Source organism: Phyllobates terribilis, unplaced genomic scaffold (genome assembly GCF_046119375.1).
Source record: "Phyllobates terribilis strain yellow unplaced genomic scaffold, ASM4611937v1 Scaffold_7__3_contigs__length_470593459, whole genome shotgun sequence".
NCBI lineage: Eukaryota > Metazoa > Chordata > Amphibia > Anura > Dendrobatidae > Phyllobates > Phyllobates terribilis.
The window spans coordinates 41,058,536-41,086,205 of NW_027362767.1; the positions used below are offsets into that span (position 1 = coordinate 41,058,536).

The following is a 27,670-nucleotide window of genomic DNA, read 5'->3' on the forward strand; positions in this document are numbered from 1 at the left end:
TGCAGAAGTAGTGCTGTTGCTTTAAAAGCATTCAGCAACTATTAGAAGTAACACAAGCACATGAGACAGGAAGTGTTGTGCTCCAGAAGCATCCATCAACTAGAGGAGTTAACACAGCCACAGGAGAAGGGGAGTGTTTTAGCAGAGCCCCAGGGGGATTAAGGGGAAGTTGTTTACTGTCTGGCTGGAGCGAAAGACAAATGTGGTGTGTGTGTTTTGTAGCTCACAGAAGTGCTGCATGTGAAAAGGATTCAAGCCAAACACAGGTCAGGTAGATTTCCTGAACTAACAGTGCAAAGTATTGTTAGGCAGAAAGATAAGGACTGGAAGAGATGGTGTCACAGGGATCATCTCCCTCAGCAAACCCTCCCCCCTCTCCATCTCACTGTGCCGTAAAGAATGCGGTGTTCATTAATGCGCCTTTGCATTAGAACTGTGCTGTCCTGTACTACTGGGAAGACTGTGAACTGCTGTGCTGCTAAGGAAACTGTACTGTTTGTCACTGGAGCCTGTTGCTCATAAGACTTAACTTGCACTGGCTGTGCAGCTTCTTATTAAATGCTACTGTTCTACTGTTTATGAGGACTCTTGTCAAGTGTGTCTGGTCAGCAAGTGAAACAACCTACGTGTCTGTACCTGAGGGTCAATACCCCTGTGTGCCTGAGAGAAGCTGCAGCACATGGTCTATGGTTGCCCTGAGTAACGGTTCCCCCAGGATTCCAAAGAATTCATGTAACCTGTCTCGCCCCTATTTGATCCTAGCGGCGTGCGTGTAACATCTATCTGGCTCTGTTGGCATGAATGCATCAAGAATGGCCAAAATATCCATAATATGACACTTGTGGATGTTAATAGAAAGTTTGCATCTTTTATAGCTTTATTATGTTTAGAAAGACAACTTCTGTATCAGTAGCAGCAATTTACAGTTTGATAAATGGAGCAGCACAGAACATTGATAAGACAGAGGAGCATAGATGTGTACAAGTCTTGGGATGGCATCTTTCCTCAAAAAACACATATATACCAAGGGCATACATACTGTGCAGGCAGCCCCCATGTAGCTGGGCCCATGAGACGTAGGCCAACTGGTGTTCCCTTCCCAAAGGTGATATGAACCTGTGTGGGTCTCCACCAATACATGATTACGGAAAGAAGAAAATGGCTATTGAGTCATGGCTATTGAGTGATCCTTCTGCTCAGAGCTGATTTTTTTTTTTTTATAACAAAGAATTTTAGGAAATATCATAGTTTATCATAGTTAAAGGGGCATTTCTAAATTAACATGTTACTAGTGTATCACAAAGGGGTCTAATTGGTGGAGATCAAGTTGCCAGGACCTCCACATTCATAGGATAGGAGATAACTTCTCGATTGCAGGAGGTCCGTCCGCAGCTTACCCACCTCTACTTCTTCCACCGAGAACAGGGGCCTGTGTGAATGGAGCTGTGGTCATTTATGCACACCTCTTTTCCAATTATTCTTAATGGGGTCTCCGGAGAAAGCCAAGCACAGCGTTTGGCTGATCTTTGGCACTCCCATTAGGATTGAATGAAGCGACAGTGTGCATGATTGACCAACACCTCAATCACTCGGGGCTCTTCAGAGCCCCAATTCTTAGGATCATTGTGGGTCCTAGCGGTTGGACCCCCAGTCATCGGGAAGTTATTCTCTATTCTACAGAGAGAAGAAGATTGGTGTGCACTCAGCTGTAAAGTTCCGAGGTGCAGGTAAAGAGGGATGTAACCCAATAAACTATGAGTAACGATTCACCGCACACTCCTTGTGATATGCAGGCAGTTTATGTCACAAGTAGTGATTTAGACATAAGCAATGACTTGGAAAAGTTATAGACGTGTGCTCCCGCGCCTTTGTCATTTGACGAAGGCGCGGGAGTGCATGTCTATAACGCCACCTCAGGTAACTACCTAGCACACCCTGTTCTAACCTCAGAATAAACTCGGTATTACTACATAGGGAGAACTGTGTTCCCTACTTGTCCTACTTTTACGTTGACAAGAGCTCCTTTGTTAACTCTTTCACTCCTCATACGCCTGCAGCCAACATGGCTCTATAACAGGCCCGGGCAAAGTGCGGCCCGCGAGCCACATCCGGCCCTTTGCCTGTCCCTGTCCAGCCCGCGGACCGAGACAGCCGTGGGCAGAAAACAGTGGCCCGCTGGCCGCCGCACCGTGTCCTCCCCCACCTGTCTGTCGCCGCCGCCCACTGTCACAGCTATCTGCATCCTCAGGATGCAGACAGCGGTGACTGCATTGGTGGAATATGGTGCCGCCAGCCCCTTCTTCCACCAATCAGCGAATGAGACAGCAGACACAATGACGTCATGTCATCACGTCCGCTCAGCTGAGCGGTGCACTGCACACCAGAGACGGGAACAGAGACAGGCACAGCACAGGGGCAACGTGAGTATGTGTTGTTGTTTTTTAACGGTTATGGGGGTCAGTTGCTGGACATGGGGAGCCTATGGGGGGGGGTCTGTTGCTGGACATGGGGAGCCTATGGGGGGGTCTGTTGCTGGACATGGGAAGCCTATGTGGGGTCTGTTGCTGGACATGGGGAGCCTATGGGGGGTCTGTTGCTGGACATGGGGAGCCTATGGGGGTCTGTTGCTGGACATGGGGAGCCTATGGGTGTTTGTTGCTGGACATGGGGAGCCTATGGTGGTCTGTTGCTGGACATGGGGAGCCTATGGGGGTCTGTTGCTGGACATGGGGAGCCTATGGGGGTCTGTTGCTGGACATGGGGAGCCTATGGGGGTCAGTTGCTGGACATGGGGAGCCTATGGGTGTTTGTTTCTGGACATGGGGAGCCTATGGGGGTCTGTTGCTGGACATGGGGAGCCTATGGGGGTCAGTTGCTGAACATGGTGAGCCTATGGGGGTCAGTTGCTGAATATGGGGAGCCTATGGGGGTCAGTTGCTGGACATGGGGAGCCTATGGGGGTCTGTTGCTGGACATGGGGAGCCTATGGGGGTCAAGTGCTGAACATGGGGAGCCTATGGGGGTCTGTTGCTGGACATTGGGAGCCTATGGGTGTCTGTTGCTGGACATGGGGAGCCAATGGGGGTCAGTTGCTGAACATGGGGAGCCTATGGGGGTCAGTTGCTGAACATGCGGAGCCTATGGGGGCCAGTTGCTGGACATGGGGAGCCTATGGGGGTTTGTTGCTGGACATGGGGAGCCTATGGGGGTCTATTGCTCAACATGGGGAGCCTATGGGGGTCAGGTGCTGAACATGGGGAGCCTATGGGGGTCAGGTGCTGAACATGGGGAGCCTATGGGGGTCAGTTGCTAGACATGGGGAACCTATGGGGGTCAGTTGCTGGACATGGGGGGTCTGTTGCTGGACATGGGGAGGCTATGGGGGGGTCTGTTGCTGAACATGGGGGGTCTGTTGCACTACGCACCAGAGACGGGAGCTGACAGGTACAGCACAGGGGCAACGTGAGTATGTGTTGTTGTTTTTTTAACGGTTATGGGGGTCAGTTGCTGGACATGGGGAGCCTATGGGGAGTTCTCTTGCTGGACGCAGGGAGCCTATGGAGGGTCTGTTGCTGGACATGGGGAGCCTATGTGGGATCTGTTGCTGGACATGGGGAGCCTATGGGGGGTCTGTTGCTGGACATGGGGAGCCTATGTGGGATCTGTTGCTGGACATGGGGAGCCTATGGGGGGTCTGTTGCTGGACATGGGGAGCCTATGGGGGTCTGTTGTTGGACATGGGGAGCCTATCTGTTGCTGGACATGGGGAGGCTATGGGGGGTCTGTTGCTGAACATGTGGGGTCTGTCGCTGGACATGGGGGGTCTGTTGCTGGACATGGGGAGGCTATGGGGGGTCTGTTGCTGAACATGTGGGGTCTGTCGCTGGACATGGGGGCTTTGTTTCAGGACATGGGGGGGCTATGGGGGGGTCTCATGCTGGTCATGGGAAGGCTGTTTGGAGGCCCTTACGGTATATAGGGGGCTGTGTGTGTGCTCAAAAAGGTATATAGGGGGATGTCTGCATACTTAATTCTGCTCAATATTAAGTGATAAAATTTATATTAATATAAAGTAATTATAATTACTTTGGTAATTTTAATATTGAGCAGAGTTAATTTCAGCCTATTGGTTCGGCCCTCCACAACAGTCACGGTCTCTCATGTGGCCCCTCTGGAGAATTAATTGCCCACACCTGCTCTATAATCATTTGGTCAGACTTCTGCACAAGAGCTCTGGTATTTGTAACCACACTCTTTTTATCCTCTTACACCTCTGCTCTGCTAGCTTTTATAGCTCTGTTTTCATCTGGTGGGACAGTTACACCTCTGCCCTACACTTAATCTATACCTTACATCTCTCCCAGTACAGCTCCAGCATCTGCTCCCTCTCCTATAACCCCTTTACTTTTATAGCATTAGTACCTATTTTGCCATAATTTTACCAATTGTTCATCATGTAGCCACATTATACCTACCACTAGGACGGATGCCGTACAAGCCGCTTAAGATCGTACTTGTATTCATCACATATTCATGATGTACCATTCATGGGCTCTTGTATATTATGATTTTTTGTAATTTTTTTCTCTGTATTTGCTGTATATATATATTTGTGCTTTGACATTTATGCATTGTTCTCTTTTTTCACAGCGACTATATGAATAAGACCCAGGCAGGATCGAAACGTTGCACCTTTTCTAAGTCATTGCTTACGTCTAAATCACTACTTGTGAAATAAACTGTCTGTGTACGGTGAATCAGTTACTCATTCTCTATTCTACAGATGGGATAACTTCCAAACTTGGTATAATCCCTTTAATAGCGAGTCAATGAGGACCAGTATAAATTTTGGTCGACTGGTAATGTTGGCAGCCATATCATGATATATTCAACTGACCAATTTGAGGAAATCATTACTCACAACTTGTGAAATTATGCACTTTTTTATACACTTTTGCACTTTTTTCCCGCTATTTTGGAATGTAAGAATTTTGTAAAATCAGCTCATGTAGCTAAAGGAAAACTCCAACGATCATAGGCTGTAATAATGATGATCACGTCCATTAGAAGACCAGTTATGATCAGGCTCGAAAACGTTATATTAGAATGTATGAAAATGTATTACTTAGCTTCCATAATGCAATATGTTAAATTAGCGTTTTCTACATATTTTTCCGCATGGCTTGACCTCCGTTGCCAAAAGACTCTTGTTGGGCAAGGGAAATTCTCAAGGGAATTGAGTCAGATTACTTAAAGGTTTGGGAAATTTTAAGTCTTGTAGGATGATAGAAAGTTACAACTAGCAGATAAAAAGATAAACATATATACTGTAAGCATTGTGTTTTTGTAATCTGAAAAATATTAATAAAAACATTCTTTTAAAAAAAAAAAGTTATCCCCTATTCATCGTGGTCAAACCTTGAACGATCCCAAGATCTGGGACCCCATCGTGATTGGAGTGGATGTGCGCATGCTTCCCCTTCACTCCATTCATTGTCTACGGGACTGCCGGAGAAAGCCGAGCACTGTCCATTCAGGATGGGGCTGCCGAACACTGTCCATTCAGGATGGGGCTGCCGAACACTGTCCATTCAGGATGGGGCTGCCGAACACTGTCCAGTCAGGATGGGGCTGCCGAACACTGTCCAGTCAGGATGGGGCTGCCGAACACTGTCCAGTCAGGATGGGGCTGGCGAGCACTGTCCATTCAGGATGGGGCTGCCGAACACTGTCCATTCAGGATGGGGCTGCCGAACACTGTCCATTCAGGATGGGGCTGCCGAACACTGTCCAGTCAGGATGGGGCTGCCGAACACTGTCCAGTCAGGATGGGGCTGGCGAGCACTGTCCATTCAGGATGGGGCTGCCGAACACTGTCCATTCAGGATGGGGCTGCCGAACACTGTCCATTCAGGATGGGGCTGCCGAACACTGTCCAGTCAGGATGGGGCTGGCGAGCACTGTGCATTCAGGATGGGGCTGCCGAGTCCTGTTGTTGTAGTTCCATAGCCCTGATCTTAGTAAGTTATTCTCTGTCCTATGGATAGGGGATAACTTGATAACTTGATTTTTTTAGGAATAACCCTTTAATAGTTGGTTTAACATATTTCTGACAAGTCTGAAATCATCAGTGTCATCTTCAGTATCCCCTTTACCCCATTTAACACTCACAGGTGCCCACAAAACTGAGATACTGTATGGGCAGTTGACTATAGCGGTCCATACAGTAGTGGTCACAGTGATTTCCTTTTCATGCCATCAAAACATCTGTCCTACAGAGTGAAGAATATCCTTTTTCCTAGGAATACATGGGGATGATAAATAGACCATCACAATGTTCTGCCAGGACTATTAACTATCACAAAGTAGTGTAGTTTGTCAGAATGAGGCTGAGCTGCAGTAGCACGCTCAGCCACATGTAATGACGTACCACCGTGCCTTAAGAACCACTAATGGGGCCATTGCTGATTCATGTGGCTCTTGGAGTACCAATCACACTTTGATGGTCTATTCATGATGGCTGATATTTTCATAAAATAAATCATGAGCAGCAGCCTAGTTCCCCAGTGGTACAACTCATTTTCCATATCCAAGCCTTCAGGAACTCTGTGATGATAATATTTTGAACGGGGGAGGGTTTTAATAAATAAAGTCTACCACTGTCAGGTCACATTTTCAGTATTTGACTGGACTTTAGACTTTGTCCTTGATCTAACCAGGGTTCACGTGGCAAAAATGTTCTCTTTTTGGGTGGTCTACCTTTCTCAGAAAGTATGCCCTTTTCTGGAAAAGAAAAGGTTGCGATGACTCACTTGACCGATAGCCTAAACTTTTGCCCCTCCTTGTGCCCCATTGCATTAAATAGTGGTGTAATTCCTGTTGTAGTTAGCAATTTTAACTTTTTCAGGGAAAATAATCTTAACGTCGTTGCCGGCTTCTTTATCAGCTTTCATGTAGAAATCCTTTTTCTTCCGGATAAGGTGGCTGTACTTAGCATTGGCTAACCAGGTCTCGCACCTCGAAAAGAAAACAATTCCCGTTGTGATGAGGACAATGAGGCAAGTGAGAAGACCAAGGACAATGAAACAAATGATCTGACTTCTGCTGAGGAACGGGTCCATATTGTGGACTGTCTCCTTCATTGTGATCTTTAAGACCTCATGTCCTTGGTGGGGGAAAATCTTGTGATGCGGCTGAAAATGAACATGGTTGACCATAGTATGGACCTTCTTATTGGTATTCAAGACTTCACAGGTAGCTCCTCTGTATTCAGGGGGACAGGTGCACTGAAATTCTCCAATCTTCTCATGACAGGTCCCACCATGGGCACAGGGACTACTACTACACAATGACTGGACTTCCTTACAAGACTGACCAGTAAACCCCAGCAGACATTTGCACTGAAATCCTGTATCAACATCAGTGCAATTCCCACCATTTGCACAAGGGTTTGGGTTGCAGCCATTTTTCTTTACTTCACATTTATTGCCTTCAAAACCTGAAGGGCACTGACAAGAAGCTTGGGAAGCAAAGCCATTGTGATCTGTGCAAGTCCCTCCATTCTTGCAAGGAGACCTATAAAAATATATACAATTACATGAGAAGGGTCAATTAATAAAATGCTCAACTTTTAAAGATACAGATTAAATTCTCTCCCAACAAGATGAAAGTAGATAACGGCAATCGGCACTGATGGATCCAATATTATTTTTTATTTATCATGCACGGTCTTGGGGGTCAACCACAGAGACACGGGTAGCAGCTGTTACGTATGTGATCACACTACTTCCGACCATGATGTGCCGCCTCATACCTGCTGCTGTACTTGTTCAATGAGCATGGGAGAACATTTTCCTGATTGTAAAGAAGTTACATGTTAAATAAAGGATTTCTATAGTAGTGGACTAATTTTTTTGCCAATGTAGAAGCGGCTACTTTCACGTATAATCACATACACCGCCAACTTGGTCTTACAGGTAAAGAAATTAATAACAGTAAATGTATAACTACCCAGACTAATTCAATACCATACAATACGTGTATTCACAGTGTCTACATTTACAATGACCTCTAGGTACCGTGTCTTTGAGCCAGTAAGCATTATGCGAATTCTGTGATATTGTGCCTTTAACTACCACATCCTTTATATTTCTTCTCCGCCTGAATGAAATTATTTCCTTCCTAATAGCGACTTCAGATAACAAAGGCTCCCTTTCAATCATGTAACAATATTTTCTAATAATGGACTTAATGATGTTACTCATAGAATCGTGTTAGAACGAAGGAACAAATCTCTTGTCTTTTTCCTTCTTTTTACACTGTAACAAAGATGAATGATCGCTTTGATAAGCTCTTTCAAATCCTTTCTGGATGATCTTGTGCCGTTATAATATGAAGCTCAAATCGTAGGGTTGAGCTACAAAAGATGTATTACTACTGGTAATGCAGCGTAGTCGTAAAAACTGCCACAGGGCAAAGATTCCTTAATATGGTAAGGATGATGAATATCATAACACACTGGCAAATTAGTCGTAGCAGGCATGCGATAACAGCTTGTGTGAATAGAGCCCTCCACTATTTCACCCTCCAAATCTAGGAACTCTATTCAACTAGCTCCAATTTTACTTCTAAAACCCATATTAAACGGATTTTCATTTAGATAGTTCACAAAACTCTTAAATTCCTGCAATCTCTCAAAAGCACCCCCCCCCCGAAACCTCCACCCCCAAACATACATACCATGAATGTAAAATCACTGAGATGCAAGAATAACTTAAAAAGTTGTCCAGTACTTTATATTACCTTCCAAGGCATCTCATGATCCCGTGCTGACGTCACGACAAGTGAGGCGTGACTCAGCGCTGGGGACCCCGCAGTGGCTGCTTGGTTGTGCGTAGGGTTACCCCCCATATCACACCCAGCATCCACCGCGCGCTTTCCCAATGAATGGGGAGAGGCAGAGCGCGCGGTGGATACCGTGTGTGACGCAGGGGGGTAACCCCGCCCAAAGCCTGGCATCCACCGTGGAACCAGGAAGATCGTGACCCCCGGCTGCTGCCAGCACTTGTCGTGACATCAGCGGAAGTCAGAGCCGGCGGCAACCGGGAGTCACGTGATGCCTGTGAGCAGCCAGTGATAGCGCCGCTCACAGGCAGTATCTGCAACGTAAGGTAATTACAAAAATCCTTAGGGGCCCGGCGGTATACATTGGGGGGTAATATAAAGTACTGGAAAACCCCTTTATTGGTTCACAAAAGGATTAGATATATTAAAGGGAATCTGTCAGTAGGATCAACCCTCCTAAGCTGCCTATATGGGCACGCAGGTCAGATGTTCTGTAGCCAGCATAAGAGCCGGTAGATGACTTAGGCTTCCCTTCTATGGGCGATGCATGATGTCACTGCTATGTGTTACCTGTGACTGGTACGACGACATCAGCTGCCAACCTCTGATTGGTCAGCGGTGTGTATTGAGCAATATACAGTATTTCAGCTGAATATGCATTCTCGGATGGTACTGGTGTCGATGGGCCCCCTTCCCGCACAGGCCCAGTGATGTTCGCACCCTTTGCCATCGCGATCATTACGCCCCTGGCTATAATACTGCCCCTATGTACAAGAATATAATTACTATAATACTGACCCATATGTACAATATAAGTACTTTAATACTGCTACTGTGTTTACAAATATTAGTAGTATAATATGGCTTTTAAGATCAAGAAGATAAATCTGCTATAATGATGAAATATTGCCCCTATATGCAAGAATATAATTACTAGAATACTACTCCTATGTACAAGAATATAACTACTATAATACTGCCCCTATGTACAAGAATATAACTACTATAATACTGCCCCCTATGTACAAGAATATAACTACTATAATACTGCCCCTATGTACAAGAATATAACTACTATAATACTGAGAATATAACTACTATAATACTGCCCCTTATGTGCAAGAATATAACTACTATAATACTGTTCCTATGTACAAGAATATAACTACTATAATACTACCCCTATGTACAAGAATATAACTACTATAACACTGCCCCTATGTATAAGAATATAACTACTATAATACTGCCCATATGTACAAGAATATAACTACTATAATATTGCCCCTATGTATAAGACTATAACTACTATAATACTGTCCCCCATGTACAAGAATATGACTACTATAATACTGCCCAGAAAAAAAAAGAAGATAACTACTATAATACTGCCCCTATGTACGAGAATATAACTACTATAATACTGCGCCCTATGTACAAGAATATAACAACTATAAGACTGCCCCTATGTACAAGAATATAACTACTATAATACTGCTCCCTACGTACAAGAATATAACTACTATAATACTGCTCCTACGTACAAAAATCTAACTACGATACTACTGCCCCCTGTGAGCAAGAATATAACTACTATAATACTGCCCCTATGTACAATAATATAGCTACTATAATACTGCCCCCTATGTACAATAATATAACTACTATAATACTGCCCATATGTACAAGAATATAACTACTATAATACTGTTTCTATGTACAAGAATATAACTAGCGGAGATGGAAAAGGTCTCACTCCATCGAGCACTTCATCGCATTCAAGCAATCCCTCACTAATTTCAAGTCCGCACTCACTACAGCAAAACAAACATACTTCTCATCTCTCATATCCTCCCTATCTCACAACCCTAAACAGCTATTTAACACTTTCAACTCTCTCCTTCGTCCCCCAGCACCTCCTCCCTCTTCTCTCATCTCAGCCGACGACTTTGCCTCATTCTTCAAACAGAAGATTGACACCATCAGACAAAACTTTGGCCTAAAGTCCACACAACCCCTCCTCATATCTACTCAACCCTCCTCCTCCAAACCCCACTTCTCCACCATTACAGAAGGTCAAGTCTCCTCTTTACTCTCCAAATCACACCTCACCACCTGCGAACTTGACCCAATCCCATCCCACCTCATCACTAACCTCACCTCAGTCTTCATCCCAACCCTAACCCACCTCTTCAATCTATCACTAACAACCGGAGTCTTCCCCTCATGTTTCAAACATGCCGCAATCACACCCATCCTCAAAAAGCCCTCCCTTGACCCTTCCTCTCTGACCAGCTACCGCCCCATATCACTCCTCCCCTTTGCCTCAAAACTTCTAGAACAACATGTCCACCTTGAACTGTCCTCCCACCTCTCCTCTTGCTCCCTCTTCGACCGTCTACAATCTGGCTTCCGACCGCATCACTCGACTGAAACTGCCCTGACCAAAGTCACAAACGACCTACTAAATGCCAAATCCAAGCGACACTACTCCATCCTCCTCCTTCTGGACCTGTCATCTGCCTTTGACACAGTGGACCATTCCCTCTTACTCCAGATTCTCTCATCTCTTGGCATCACAGACTTGGCTCTATCTTGGATCTCCTCATACTTAACAGACAGGACATTCAGCGTCTCCCACTCACGCACCACCTCCTCATCTCGCCCCCTATCTGTCGGTGTCCCCCAAGGTTCAGTTCTAGGACCTCTGCTCTTCTCCATCTACACCTTCGGCCTGGGACAGCTCATAGAGTCTCACGGCTTTCAGTATCACCTCTATGCTGACGACACACAGATCTACCTCTCTGGACCCGATATCTCCTCCCTACTAACCAGAATCCCACAATGTCTGTCCGCCATCTCATCCTTCTTCTCCGACAGGTTTCTAAAACTCAACATGGATAAAACAGAGTTCATCATCTTTCCACCCTCTCATTCACATCCCCCATCCGACCTATCCATCAACGTCAATGGCTGTTCACTCTCCCCAGTCCCACAAGCTCGCTGCCTTGGGGTAACCCTGGACTCTGATCTCTCCTTCAAGCCACATATTCAAGCCCTTTCCACCTCCTGCCGACTCCAACTCAAAAACATCTCCCGGATCCGTGCATTCCTCAGCAAAGACTCTGCAAAAACACTAGTGCATGCCCTCATCATATCCCGCCTTGACTACTGCAACCTCCTGCTCCGTGGCATCCCTTCGAACACTCTTGCACCTCTCCAATCTATCCTAAACTCTGCTGCTCGACTAATCCACCTGTCCCCCCGCTATTCCCCGGCCTCTCCTCTCTGTCAATCCCTTCACTGGCTCCCTATTGCCCAGAGAATTCAGTTCAAAACTCTAACCATGGCATACAAAGACATCCACAACCTGTCTCCCCCATACATCTGTGACCTAGTCTCCCGGTACTTACCTGCACGCAACCTCCGATCCTCCCAAGATCTCCTGCTCTACTCCCCTCTTATCTCCTCCTCCGACAATCGTATACAAGATTTCTCCCGTGCTTCCCCCCTACTCTGGAACTCTCTACCCCAACATATCAGACTCTCGCCGACCGTGGAAACCTTCAAAAGGAACCTGAAGACCCACCTCTTCCGACAAGCCTACAACCTGCAGTAAACACCACTGCACGACCAGCTCTACCCTCACCTACTGTATCCTCACCCATCCCTTGTAGACTGTGAGCCCTCGCGGGCAGGGTCCTCGCTCCTCCTGTACCAGTCGCTGACTCGTTTTGTTAAGATTATGTAAATGCTTTTGTTATGTATATCCCTATCACATGTAAAGCGCCATGGAATAAATGGCGCTATAATAATAAATAATAATAATAATAATAATAACTACTATAATACTGCCCGCAATGTACAAGAATATAACTACTATAATACTGCCCCTATGTACAAGAATATAACTAATATAATACTGCCCCTATGTACAAGAATATAACTACTATAATACTGCCCCTATCTATAAGAATATAACTACTATAATACTGCCCCTATGTACAAGAATATAACTACTATAATACTGCCCCTGTGTACAAGAATATCACTACTATAATACTGCCCCCTATGTACAAGAATATAACTACTATAATACTGCCCCTATGTAGAAGAATATAATTACTATAATACTGCCCCTATGTACAAGAATATAACTACTATAATACTGCCCCCTATATACAAGAATATAACTACTATAATACTGTTTCTATGTACAAGAATATAATTACTATAATACTGTTTCTATGTAAAAGAATATAACTACTATAATACTGCTCCTATGTACAAGAATATAACTACTATAATACTGCCCCCTATGTACAAGAATATAACTACTATAATACTGCCCCTATGTACAAGAATATAAATAATATAATACTGCTCATATGTACAAGAATATAACTACTATAATACTGCCCCCTATATACAAGAATATAACTACTATAATACTGCTCATATGTACAAGAATATAACTACTATAATACTGCCCCCTATATACAAGAATGTAACTACTATAATACTGCTCCTATATACAAGAATATAACTACTATAATACTGTTTCTATGTACAAGAATATAACTACTATAATACTGCCCCCTATGTACAAGAATATAACTACTATAATACTGCCCCCTATGTACAAGAATATAACTACTATAATACTGTTCCTATGTACAAGAATATAACTACTATAATACTACTCCTATGTACAAGAATATAACTACTATAATACTGCTCCTATGTACAAGAATATAACTACTATAATACTACTCCTATGTACAAGAATATAACTACTATAATACTGCTCCTATGTACAAGAATATAACTACTATAATACTACTCCTATGTACAAGAATATAACTATAATACTGCCCCTAAGTACAAGAATATAACTACTATAATACTGCCCCTATGTATAAGAATATAACTACTATAATACTGCCCTTATGTACAAGAATATAACTACTATAATATTGCCCCTATGTATAAGACTATAACTACTATAATACTGACACTATGTACAAGAATATAACTGCAAAAATACTATTCCTATGTACAAGAATATAACTACTATAATACTGCTCCTATGTACAAGAATATAACTACAATAATACTGCCCCTGTGTACAAGAATATCACTACTATAATACTGCCCCTATGTACAAGAATATAACTACTATAATACTGCCCCTATGTACAAGAATATAACTACTATAATACTGTCCCTATATACAAGAATATAACTACTATAATACTGCCCCTATGTACAAGAGTATAAATACTATAATACTGGCCCTATATACAAGAATATAACAATACTGCCCCTATGTTCAAGAATATAACTACTATAATACTGCCCCCTATGTACAAGAATATAGCTACTATAATACTGCCTCTATACAAGAATATAATTACTATAATACTGCCCCTATGTATAAGAATATAACTACTATAATACTGCCCCTATGTATAAGAATATAACTACTATAATACTGCTCATATGTACAAGAATATAACTACTATAATACTGCCCCTATATACAAGAATATAACTACTATAATACTGTTTCTATGTACAAGAATATAACTACTATAATACTGCCCCTATGTACAAGAATATAACTATTATAATACTGCCCATATGTACAAGAATATAACTACTATAATACTGCCCCTATGTATAGGAATATAACTACTATAATACTGCCCCTATGTACAAGAATATAACTACTATAATACTGCCCCTATGTACAAGAATATAACTACTATAATACTGCCCCCTATATACAAGAATATAACTACTATAATACTGCTCATATGTACAAGAATATAACTACTATAATACTGCCCCCTATATACAAGAATGTAACTACTATAATACTGCTCCTATATACAAGAATATAACTACTATAATACTGTTTCTATGTACAAGAATATAACTACTATAATACTGCCCCCTATGTACAAGAATATAACTACTATAATACTGCCCCCTATGTACAAGAATATAACTACTATAATACTGTTCCTATGTACAAGAATATAACTACTATAATACTACTCCTATGTACAAGAATATAACTACTATAATACTGCTCCTATGTACAAGAATATAACTATTATAATACTGCCCATATGTACAAGAATATAACTACTATAATACTGCCCCTATGTATAGGAATATAACTACTATAATACTGCCCCTATGTACAAGAATATAACTACTATAATACTGCCCCTATGTACAAGAATATAACTACTATAATACTGCCCCCTATATACAAGAATATAACTACTATAATACTGCTCATATGTACAAGAATATAACTACTATAATACTGCCCCCTATATACAAGAATGTAACTACTATAATACTGCTCCTATATACAAGAATATAACTACTATAATACTGTTTCTATGTACAAGAATATAACTACTATAATACTGCCCCCTATGTACAAGAATATAACTACTATAATACTGCCCCCTATGTACAAGAATATAACTACTATAATACTGTTCCTATGTACAAGAATATAACTACTATAATACTACTCCTATGTACAAGAATATAACTACTATAATACTGCTCCTATGTACAAGAATATAACTACTATAATACTACTCCTATGTACAAGAATATAACTACTATAATACTGCTCCTATGTACAAGAATATAACTACTATAATACTACTCCTATGTACAAGAATATAACTATAATACTGCCCCTAAGTACAAGAATATAACTACTATAATACTGCCCCTATGTATAAGAATATAACTACTATAATACTGCCCTTATGTACAAGAATATAACTACTATAATATTGCCCCTATGTATAAGACTATAACTACTATAATACTGACACTATGTACAAGAATATAACTGCAAAAATACTATTCCTATGTACAAGAATATAACTACTATAATACTGCTCCTATGTACAAGAATATAACTACAATAATACTGCCCCTGTGTACAAGAATATCACTACTATAATACTGCTCCTATGTACAAGAATATAACTACTATAATACTGCCCCTGTGTACAAGAATATCACTACTATAATACTGCCCCTATGTACAAGAATATAACTACTATAATACTGCCCTTATGTACAAGAATATAACTACTATAATACTGCCCCTATCTACAAGAATATAACTACTATAATACTGCCCCTATGTACAAGAGTATAAATACTATAATACTGGCCCTATATACAAGAATATAACAATACTGCCCCTATGTTCAAGAATATAACTACTATAATACTGCCCCCTATGTACAAGAATATAGCTACTATAATACTGCCTCTATACAAGAATATAATTACTATAATACTGCCCCTATGTATAAGAATATAACTACTATAATACTGCCCCTATGTATAAGAATATAACTACTATAATACTGCTCATATGTACAAGAATATAACTACTATAATACTGCCCCTATATACAAGAATATAACAACTATAATACTGTTTCTATGTACAAGAATATAACTACTATAATACTGCCCCTATGTACAAGAATATAACTATTATAATACTGCCCATATGTACAAGAATATAACTACTATAATACTGCCCCTATGTATAAGAATATAACTACTATAATACTGCCCCTATGTACAAGAATATAACTACTATAATACTGCCCCTGTGTACAAGAATATAACTACTATAATACTGCCCCTATGTACAAGAATATAATTACTATAATAGTGTCCCTATATACAAGAATATAACTACTATAATACTGCTCATATGTACAAGAATATAACTACTATAATGCTGCTCCTATGTACAAGAATATAACTACTATAATACTGCCCCTATATACAAGAATATAACTACTATAATACTGCTCCTATGTACAAGAATATAACTACTATAATACTGCCCCCTATATACAAGAATATAGCTACTATAATACTGCCCCTGTGTACAAGAATATAACTACTATAATACTGCCCCCTGTGTACAAGAATATAACTACTATAATACTGCCCCTATGTATGAGAATATAACTACTATAATACTGCTCATATGTACAAGAATATAACTACTATAATACTACCCCAATATACAAGAATATAACTACTATAATACTGTTTCTATGTACAAGAATATAACTACTATAATACTGCCCCTGTGTACAAGAATATAACTACTATAATACTGCCCCTATGAATAAGAATATAACTACTATAATACTGCTCATATGTACAAGAATATAACTACTATAATACTGCCCCCTATATACAAGAATATAACTACTATAATACTGTTTCTATGTACAAGAATATAACTACTATAATACTGCCCCTATGTACAAGAATATAACTACTATAATACTGCCCCTATGTACAAGAATATAACTACTATAATACTGCCCCTATGTATAAGAATATAACTACTATAATACTGCCCATATGTACAAGAATATAACTACTATAATACTGCCCCTATGTACAAGAATATGACTACTATAATACTGCCCCTATGTACAAGAATATAACTACTATAATACTGCCCCTGTGTACAAGAATATCACTACTATAATACTGCCCCTATGTTCAAAAATATAACTACTATAATACTGCTCCCTATGTACAAGAATATAACTACTATAATACTGCCCCTATGTATAAGAATATAACTACTATAATACTGCCCCTATGTACAAGAATATAGCTACTATAATACTGCTCCTATGTACAAGAATATAACTACTATAATACTGCTCCCTACTATAATATGCCCCTATGTATAAGACTATAACTACTATAATACTGACACTATGTACAAGAATATAACTGCAAAAATACTATTCCTATGTACAAGAATATAACTACTATAATACTGCTCCTATGTACAAGAATATAACTACAATAATACTGCCCCTGTGTACAAGAATATCACTACTATAATACTGCTCCTATGTACAAGAATATAACTACTATAATACTGCCCCTGTGTACAAGAATATCACTACTATAATACTGCCCCTATGTACAAGAATATAACTACTATAATACTGCCCCTATGTACAAGAATATAACTACTATAATACTGCCCCTATATACAAGAATATAACTACTATAAGACTGCCCCTATGTATAAGAGTATAAATACTATGATACTGGCCCTATATACAAGAATATAACAATACTGCCCCTATGTTCAAGAATATAACTACTATAATACTGCCCCCTATGTAAAAGAATATAGCTACTATAATACTGCCTCTATACAAGAATATAATTACTATAATACTGCCCCTATGTATAAGAATATAACTACTATAATACTGCCCCTATGTATAAGAATATAACTACTATAATACTGCTCATATGTACAAGAATATAACTACTATAATACTGCCCCTATATACAAGAATACAACTACTATAAAACTGTTTCTATGTACAAGAATATAACTACTATAATACTGCCCCTATGTACAAGAATATAACTATTATAATACTGCCCATATGTACAAGAATATAACTACTATAATACTGCCCCTATGTATAAGAATATAACTACTATAATACTGCCCCTATGTACAAGAATATTACTACTATAATACTGCCCCTATGTACAAGAATATAACTACTATAATACTGCCCCTATGTACAAGAATACAACTACTATAATACTGCCCCTATGTACAAGAATATAACTACTATAATACTGCCCCTGTGTACAAGAATATAACTACTATAATACTGCCCCTATGTACAAGAATATAATTACTATAATAGTGCCCCTATATACAAGAATATAACTACTATAATACTGCTCATATGTACAAGAATATAACTACTATAATGCTGCTCCTATGTACAAGAATATAACTACTATAATACTGCCCCTATATACAAGAATATAACTACTATAATACTGCTCCTATGTACAAGAATATAACTACTATAATACTGCCCCCTATATACAAGAATATAGCTACTATAATACTGCCCCTGTGTACAAGAATATAACTACTATAATACTGCCCCCTGTGTACAAGAATATAACTACTATAATACTGCCCCTATGTATAAGAATATAACTACTATAATACTGCTCCTATGTACAAGAATATAACTACTATAATACTGCTCCTATGTACAAGAATATAACTACTATAATACTGCCCCCTATATACAAGAATATAGCTACTATAATACTGCCCCTGTGTACAAGAATATAACTACTATAATACTGCCCCCTGTGTACAAGAATATAACTACTATAATACTGCCCCTATGTATAAGAATATAACTACTATAATACTGCTCATATGTACAAGAATATAACTACTATAATACTGCCCCCTATATACAAGAATATAACTACTTTAATACTGTTTCTATGTACAAGAATATAACTACTATAATACTGCCCCTGTGTACAAGAATATAACTACTATAATACTGCCCCTATGTATAAGAATATAACTACTATAATACTGCTCATATGTACAAGAATATAACTACTATAATACTGCCCCCTATATACAAGAATATAACTACTATAATACTGTTTCCATGTACAAGAATATAACTACTATAATACTGCCCCTATGTACAAGAATATAACTACTATAATACTGCCCCTATGTACAAGAATATAACTACTATAATACTGCCCCTATGTATAAGAATATAACTACTATAATACTGCCCATATGTACAAGAATATAACTACTATAATACTGCCCCTATGTACAAGAATATAACTACTATAATACTGCCCCTATGTACAAGAATATAACTACTATAATACTGCCCCTGTGTACAAGAATATCACTACTATAATACTGCCCCTATGTTCAAAAATATAACTACTATAATACTGCCCCTATGTACAAGAATATAACTACTATAATACTGCCCCTATGTACAAGAATATAATTACTATAATAGTGCCCCTATATACAAGAATATAACTACTATAATACTGCTCATATGTACAAGAATATAACTACTATAATACTGCTCCTATGTACAAGAATATAACTACTATAATACTGCCCCCTATGTACAAGAATATAACTACTATAATACTGCTCCCTATATACAAGAATATAACTACTATAATACTGCTCCTATGTACAAGAATATAACTACTATAATACTGCCCCCTATATACAAGAATATAGCTACTATAATACTGCCCCCTGTGTACAAGAATATAACTACTATAATACTGCTCCTATGTACAAAAATATAGCTACTATAATACTGACCCTATGTACAAGAATATAACTACTATAATTCTGCGCCTATGTACAAGAATATAACTACTATAATACTGCTCCTCTGTACAAGAATATAACTACTATAATACTGCTCCCTATGTACAAGAATATAACTACTATAATACTGCTCCCTATGTATAAGAGTATAACTACTATAATACTGCCCCCTGTGTACAAGAATATAACTACTATAATACTGCCCCTTGTGTACAAGAATATAACTACTATAATACTGCTCCCTATATACAAGAATATAACTACTATAATACGCCCCTATGTACAAGAATATAACTACTATAATACTGCCCCCTATGTACAAGAATATAACTACTATAATACTGCCCCTATGTACAAGAATATAACTACTATAATACTGCCCCTATGTACAAGAATATAACTACTATAATACTGCCCCCTATGTACAAGAATATAACTGCTATAATACTGTCCCTATGTACAAGAATATAACTACTATAATACTGCTCCTTATGTACAAGAATATAACTACTATAATACTGCTCCCTATGTACAAGAATATAACTACTATAGTACTGCTCCCTATGTACAAGAGTATAACTACTATAATACTGCCCCCTGTGTACAAGAATATAACTACTATAATACTGCCCCCTGTGTACAAGAATATAACTACTATAATACTGCCCCTATGTATAAGAATATAACTACTATAATACTGCTTATATGTACAAGAATATAACTACTATAATACTGCCCCCTATATACAAGAATATAACTACTATAATACTGTTTCTATGTACAAGAATATAACTACTATAATGCTGCTCCTATGTACAAGAATATAACTACTATAATACTGCCCCTATATACAAGAATATAACTACTATAATACTGCTCCTATGTACAAGAATATAACTACTATAATACTGCCCCCTATATACAAGAATATAGCTACTATAATACTGCCCCTGTGTACAAGAATATAACTACTATAATACTGCCCCCTGTGTACAAGAATATAACTACTATAATACTGCCCCTATGTATAAGAATATAACTACTATAATACTGCTCATATGTACAAGAATATAACTACTATAATACTGCCCCCTATATACAAGAATATAACTACTGTAATACTGTTTCTATGTACAAGAATATAACTACTATAATACTGCCCCTGTGTACAAGAATATAACTACTATAATACTGCCCCTATGTATAAGAATATAACTACTATAATACTGCTCATATGTACAAGAATATAACTACTATAATACTGCCCCCTATATACAAGAATATAACTACTATAATACTGTTTCCATGTACAAGAATATAACTACTATAATACTGCCCCTATGTACAAGAATATAACTACTATAATACTGCCCCTATGTACAAGAATATAACTACTATAATACTGCCCCTATGTATAAGAATATAACTACTATAATACTGCCCATATGTACAAGAATATAACTACTATAATACTGCCCCTATGTACAAGAATATAACTACTATAATACTGCCCCTATGTACAAGAATATAACTACTATAATACTGCCCCTGTGTACAAGAATATCACTACTATAATACTGCCCCTATGTTCAAAAATATAACTACTATAATACTGCCCCTATGTACAAGAATATAACTACTATAATACTGCCCCTATGTACAAGAATATAATTACTATAATAGTGCCCCTATATACAAGAATATAACTACTATAATACTGCTCATATGTACAAGAATATAACTACTATAATACTGCTCCTATGTCCAAGAATATAACTACTATAATACTGCCCCCTTTGTACAAGAATATAACTACTATAATACTGCTCCCTATATACAAGAATATAACTACTATAATACTGCTCCTATGTACAAGAATATAACTACTATAATACTGCCCCTATGTATAAGAATATAACTACTATAATACTGCCCCTATGTACAAGAATATAGCTACTATAATACTGCTCCTATGTACAAGAATATAACTACTATAATACTGCTCCTATGTACAAGAATATAACTACTATAATACTGCTCCCTATGTACAAGAATATAACTACTATAATACTGCCCCCTATGTACAAGAATATAACTACTATAATACTGCCCCTATGTACAAGAATATAACTACTATAATACTGCTCCCTATGTACAAGAATATAACTACTATAATACTGCCCCCTATGTACAAGAATATAACTACTATAATACTGCTCCTATGTACAAGAATATAACTACTATAATACTGCTCCTATGTACAAGAATATAACTACTATAATACTGCTCCCTATGTACAAGAATATAACTACTATAATACTGCCCCCTATGTACAAGAATATAACTACTATAATACTGCCCCCTATGTACAAGAATATAACTACTATAATACTGCCCCCTATGTACAAGAATATAACTACTATAATACTGCCTCTATGTACAAGAATATAACTACTATAATACTGCTCCTATGTACAAGAATATAACTACTATAATACTGCTCCTATGTACAAGAATATAACTACTATAATACTGCTCCCTATGTACAAGAATATAACTACTATAATACTGCTCCCTATGTACAAGAATATAACTACTATTCTGCCTTTATGGCCATATATTTGAATGTTTTAGAAATGTTTATTCGTGGTCTTCCAGATAACAAACAGCCCTGATAATCTTTATCTTATATAAAGCACCTCCAGTTTCCCGGTGCGCGCCTCTCGCTCAGGGATCAGTCAGGGATATTTTTAGCCATTTAGAAGGACAGTAGACATTTTAATTGGATCTGAATTGCAAATGTCTGAACAGCTAATGAGACAAGCAGAAGAGTCGTCCCTAGATCAGGAGACAGCTGGTTGTATTTTTATATTAATATTATGAGCATATCCTGCTGATTCCTCCGGCATGTAGAACATTAAGGCCAAGTCCTGGAGATTCATGAACCTGGCAAACATTCTCTTGGACACATCTAAAATGATAATCACAGCAGTGAAGTCTTGTGCTGACAGTGAAGGCAGCGGGGTGGTTGTTTGTGGCAGTATTCCTATACATTTCTACTAATGCCATAGAGGCGTCAAACATGTGGTGTCAAATACCTCATGTGTCAGTGACAAGATTGATCAAAACTTTATTTTTTCTTTGAAAATGATAACCTGAACGTATGCCTGGTCTCATCAGCAATGACGTCACAAATGCTTGATATGATTATGTGTCCCTATATAGGACCTACATGAAGTCAGCCTCCTCATTACCCAGTATACTGTACTGCTTCCTCTAGGATATAAGTGGCATTTACACCTTTGATGATTATTATTGCTACATCACTGATAATAGAACTACTGCGACCTTGTACATCTGTGAATTACGTAGACAGCCCTTTGCTTTCAATACCTTGTACTGCATGATTTCCCCTGCGGTGGCGCTGCAGGAGAATTAAACACTTGCCACCAGGTTTCACTTGCAATCAGTGTGATTCCCCTAATGAGAATGTATTCTATTAATATTTGGATTCCATTATCACGACACCTACTGTCTGCCATGATATAAACCTGCCCTGCTACAGGCAGCTCATGTACAGTTAGGTCCATATATATTTGGAGAGAGACAACATTTTTCTAATTTTGGTTCTAGACATTACCGCAATGAATTTTAACCAAAACAATTCAGATGCAGTTGAAGTTCAGACTTTCAGCTTTCATTTGAGGGTATCCACATTAAAATTGGATGAAGGGTTTAGGAGTTTCAGCTCCTTAACATGTGCCACCCTGTTTTTAAAGGGACCACAAGTAATTGGACAGATTAAATAATTGTAAATAAAATGTTCATTTCTAGCACTTGGTTGAAAACCTATTGTTGGCAATGACTGCCTGAAGTATTGAACTCATGGACATCACCAGACGCTGTTTCCTCCTTTTTGATGCTCTGCCAAGCCTTCACTGCGGTGGTATTCAGTTGCTGTTTGTTTGTGGGCCTTTCTGTCTGAAGTTTAGTCTTTAACAAGTGAAATGCTGCTCAATTGGGTTGAGATCAGGTGACTGACTTGCCCATTCAAGGATATTCCACTTCTTTGCTTTAATAAACTCCTGGGTTGCTTTGGCTTTATGTTTTGGGTCATTGTCCATCTGTAGTATGAAACGACGACCAATCAGTTTGGCTGCATTTGGCTGGATCTGAGCACACAGTATGGCTCTGAATACATCAGAATTCATTCGGCTGCTTCTGTCCTGTGTCACATCATCAATAAACACTAGTGACCCAGTGCCACTGGCAGCCATGCATGCCCAAGCCATCACACTGCCTCCGCCGTGTTTTACAGATGATGTGGTATGCTTTGGATCATGAGCTGTACCACGCCTTCGCCATACTTTTCTCTTTCCATCATTCTGATAGAGATTGATCTTAGTTTCATCTGTCCAAAGAATGTTCTTCCAGAACTGTGCAGGCTTTTTTAGATGTTTTTTAGCAAAGTCCAGTTTAGCCTTTTTATTCTTGATGCTTATGAGTGGCTTGCACCGTGCAGTGAACCCTCTGTATTTACTTTCATGCAGTTGTGGCACCCCAGGGGTCTGGTTACCACAGTAATAGAAATATGTCTGAGAGCAAGTGGGAGGTTTCTCTGGTCAGGAGCCCTAAGCATGCAACACGGCCCACCCAGACCTGGGAGGGGAGGAATCTGCCCTTATAAACTGGGTCTGGGGCGGGATTAGGGAGTGAAGTCCCAGACAGAGGCGCAGTCAGGTCTGGAGGACAGCAGACACAGGGAAAGTTACAACAGGAGCTCTGTAGGAGCAGGAGCGAGTGCTAGAGGCTGGAAGCTAGAAAGCTCGCCTTGGCTGAAGACACTAAACCCGGACACGGAGTCCGAGGCTGTGGGGACATCCAGGTCCAGCAGCAGAATCCAACCGGCAGGGGATTCCATGTCCTCTGGCCATAGAAGCCCGGAGGCACGGTCACAAGCAAGGGACCAGCACCGCCATCGTGAAGCGGAGGCTAACGGAAGGCCCCAAGTCACCGGCCATACGGGTGAGCACCACACGGTATACTCAGGGACGTGGGCTACTTCTACCCGCATAGAGCAAGGTAACCAGAAAAGAGTGCAGATAGTCGGGGAGGCCTACAACTCCACCTGGCCAGGGGAGATCCTACTTGCTTACAGACTGACCAGGCCCCTACTGCTAACCAGTACTCCCGGGAGGGTCTGCGTTATACCATCAGTAAAGACCCTGAACTGCACCACACGTCTCTGTGTTTCATCGCCGCACCAGCACCATCAGTACTGGGACGCTCACACCATCACTCCCATCATCCACACTAGCTGCCCTGAGGCAATACTTCTCCCGTGGGGAGTTATCCCATACTTGGCTGCGCAAACAACATTAGCCTCAGCGGTCTGCAGCGCAGCGGCGGTCCCCACTGACCGCAATCCACGGGTGGCGTAGTCGGACAATTACAATACCAATAGACTGCCACTGGTTTGACAGCCCTGGGCACGGACCGGGTCACCGCCACGGAGGACTACAACCCCCAGCGATCCGGCTCCGGGTATCCCCCTGCACAGCACAGTCTTCTCTTTATGGTAGATTTGGATACTGATACGCCTACCTCCTGGAGAGTGTTGTTCACTTGGTTGGCTGTTGTGAAGGGGTTTCTCTTGACCATGGAGATTATTCTGCGATCATCCACCACTGTTGTCTTCCGTGGGCGCCCAGGTCTTTTTGCATTGATGAGTTCACCAGTGCTTTCTTTCTTTCTCAGGATGTACCAAACTGTAGATTTTGCCACTCCTAATATTGTAGCAATTTCTCGGATGGGTTTTTTCTGTTTTTGCAGCTTAAGGATGGCTTGTTTCACCTGCATGGAGACCTCCTTTGACTGCATGTTTACTTCACAGCAAAACCTTCCAAATGCAAGCACCACACCTCAAATCAACTCCAGGCCTTTTATCTGCTTAATTGAGAATGACATAACGAAGGGATTGCCCACACCTGTCCATGAAATAGCCTTGGAGTCAATAGTCCAATTACTTTTGGTCCCTTTAAAAACAGGGTGGCACATGTTAAGGAGCTGAAACTCCTAAACCCTTCATCCAATTTTAATGTGGATACCCTCAAATGAAAGCTGAAAGTCTGAACTTCAACTGCATCTGAATTGTTTTGTTTAAAATTCATTGGTAATGTCTAGAACCAAAATTAGAAAAATGTTGTCTCTGTCCAAATATACACTGTGTTCCAAATTATTATGCAAATAATATTTTCTCAGATTTTCCCAAATTACCTATATGAATTGCAGTCATTGTAATTTTCCAGTCAAATAACTATTAGAGTACAATTGAAAGGTTTTTGTACAGACTGCCTATGATAACAGTATATTTTTAAAAAAATTAAAAACTCAAACTGCACTCAAAATGCATGTTCCAAATTATTATGCACAGCAGAGTTTTCAACCTTTTCATTTTAATAAAGAACAAAAAAATGGTCATTTTTGAAATTATATACATTAGCAGGTTATTACAAACTGAAATCACACAGTTTTCAACTCAAAACTTTATTCTAGGTGATGTTACATTTGCACATAGGACCGCTTGTTCGAAAGGAGCTTCTGAACTCTCTCGTCCATTGAATTTGTCAGGTTTTGGATGGTTTCTGCTTCAATTGTTTTGCATGAGGACAGAATACCCTCCCAGAGCTGTTGCTTAGATGTGAACTGCCTCCCGCCATCATAGACACTCCTTTTGATGATGCTCCAGAGGTTCTCAATGGGGTTAAGGTCAGGGGAGCATGGGTGCCACACCATAAGTTTGTCCCCTTTTATGCCCATACAGCCAGAGATGCAGATGTGTTATGTGCAGCATGAGATGGTGCATTATCATGCATGAAAATGATCTTGCTGCGGAATGCACGGTTCTTCTTCTTGAACCATGGAAGGAAGTGCTGTTTGAGAAACTCAACATACATTATGGAGTTCATCTTTATCCCTTCAGGGATCCTAAAAGGGCCGACAATCTCTCTCCCCATGATTCCAGCCCAAAACATTACTCCACTTCCTCCTTGTTGGCGCCGTAGCCGTGTTTGCATGGGGTGTCCATCAACCAGCCATCCTCCACTCCATCCATCTGGACCATCAAGATCATTTCATGCATGATAATGCCCCGTCTCATGCTGCACATAACACATCTGCATCTCTGGCTGTATGGGCATAAAAGGGGACAAACATATGGTGTGGCCCCCATGCTCCCCTGACCTCAACCCCATTGAGAACCTCTGGAGCATCATCAAAAGGAGTGTCTATGATGGCGGGAGGCAGTTCACATCTAAGCAACAGCTCTGGGAGGGTATTCTGTCCTCATGCAAAACAATTGAAGCAGAAACCATCCAAAACCTGACAAATTCAATGGACGAGAGAGTTCAGAAGCTCCTTTCGAACAAGGGGTCCTATGTGCAAAAGTAACATCACCTAGAATAAAGTTTTGAGTTGAAAACTGTTTGATTTCAGTTTGTAATAACCTGCTAATGCTTAGAATTTCAAAAATGACAATTTTTTTTGTTCTTTATTAA

General features: G+C 39.8%; 1 protein-coding gene across 1 annotated transcript in view; it reads right to left on the reverse strand.

The window, feature by feature from the left end:
• Nucleotides 1-848: 848 nt before the first annotated feature.
• Nucleotides 849-27,670, reverse strand: part of DLK1 (delta like non-canonical Notch ligand 1) — a 48,441-nt gene continuing 21,619 nt past the window's right edge. Inside the window, exon 7 of the mRNA XM_073638403.1 lies at nt 849-7,575. Within this exon, the coding sequence (XP_073494504.1) occupies nt 6,858-7,575 (718 nt within the window). The 3' untranslated portion in view covers nt 849-6,857. The remainder of the gene's footprint in view (nt 7,576-27,670) is intronic.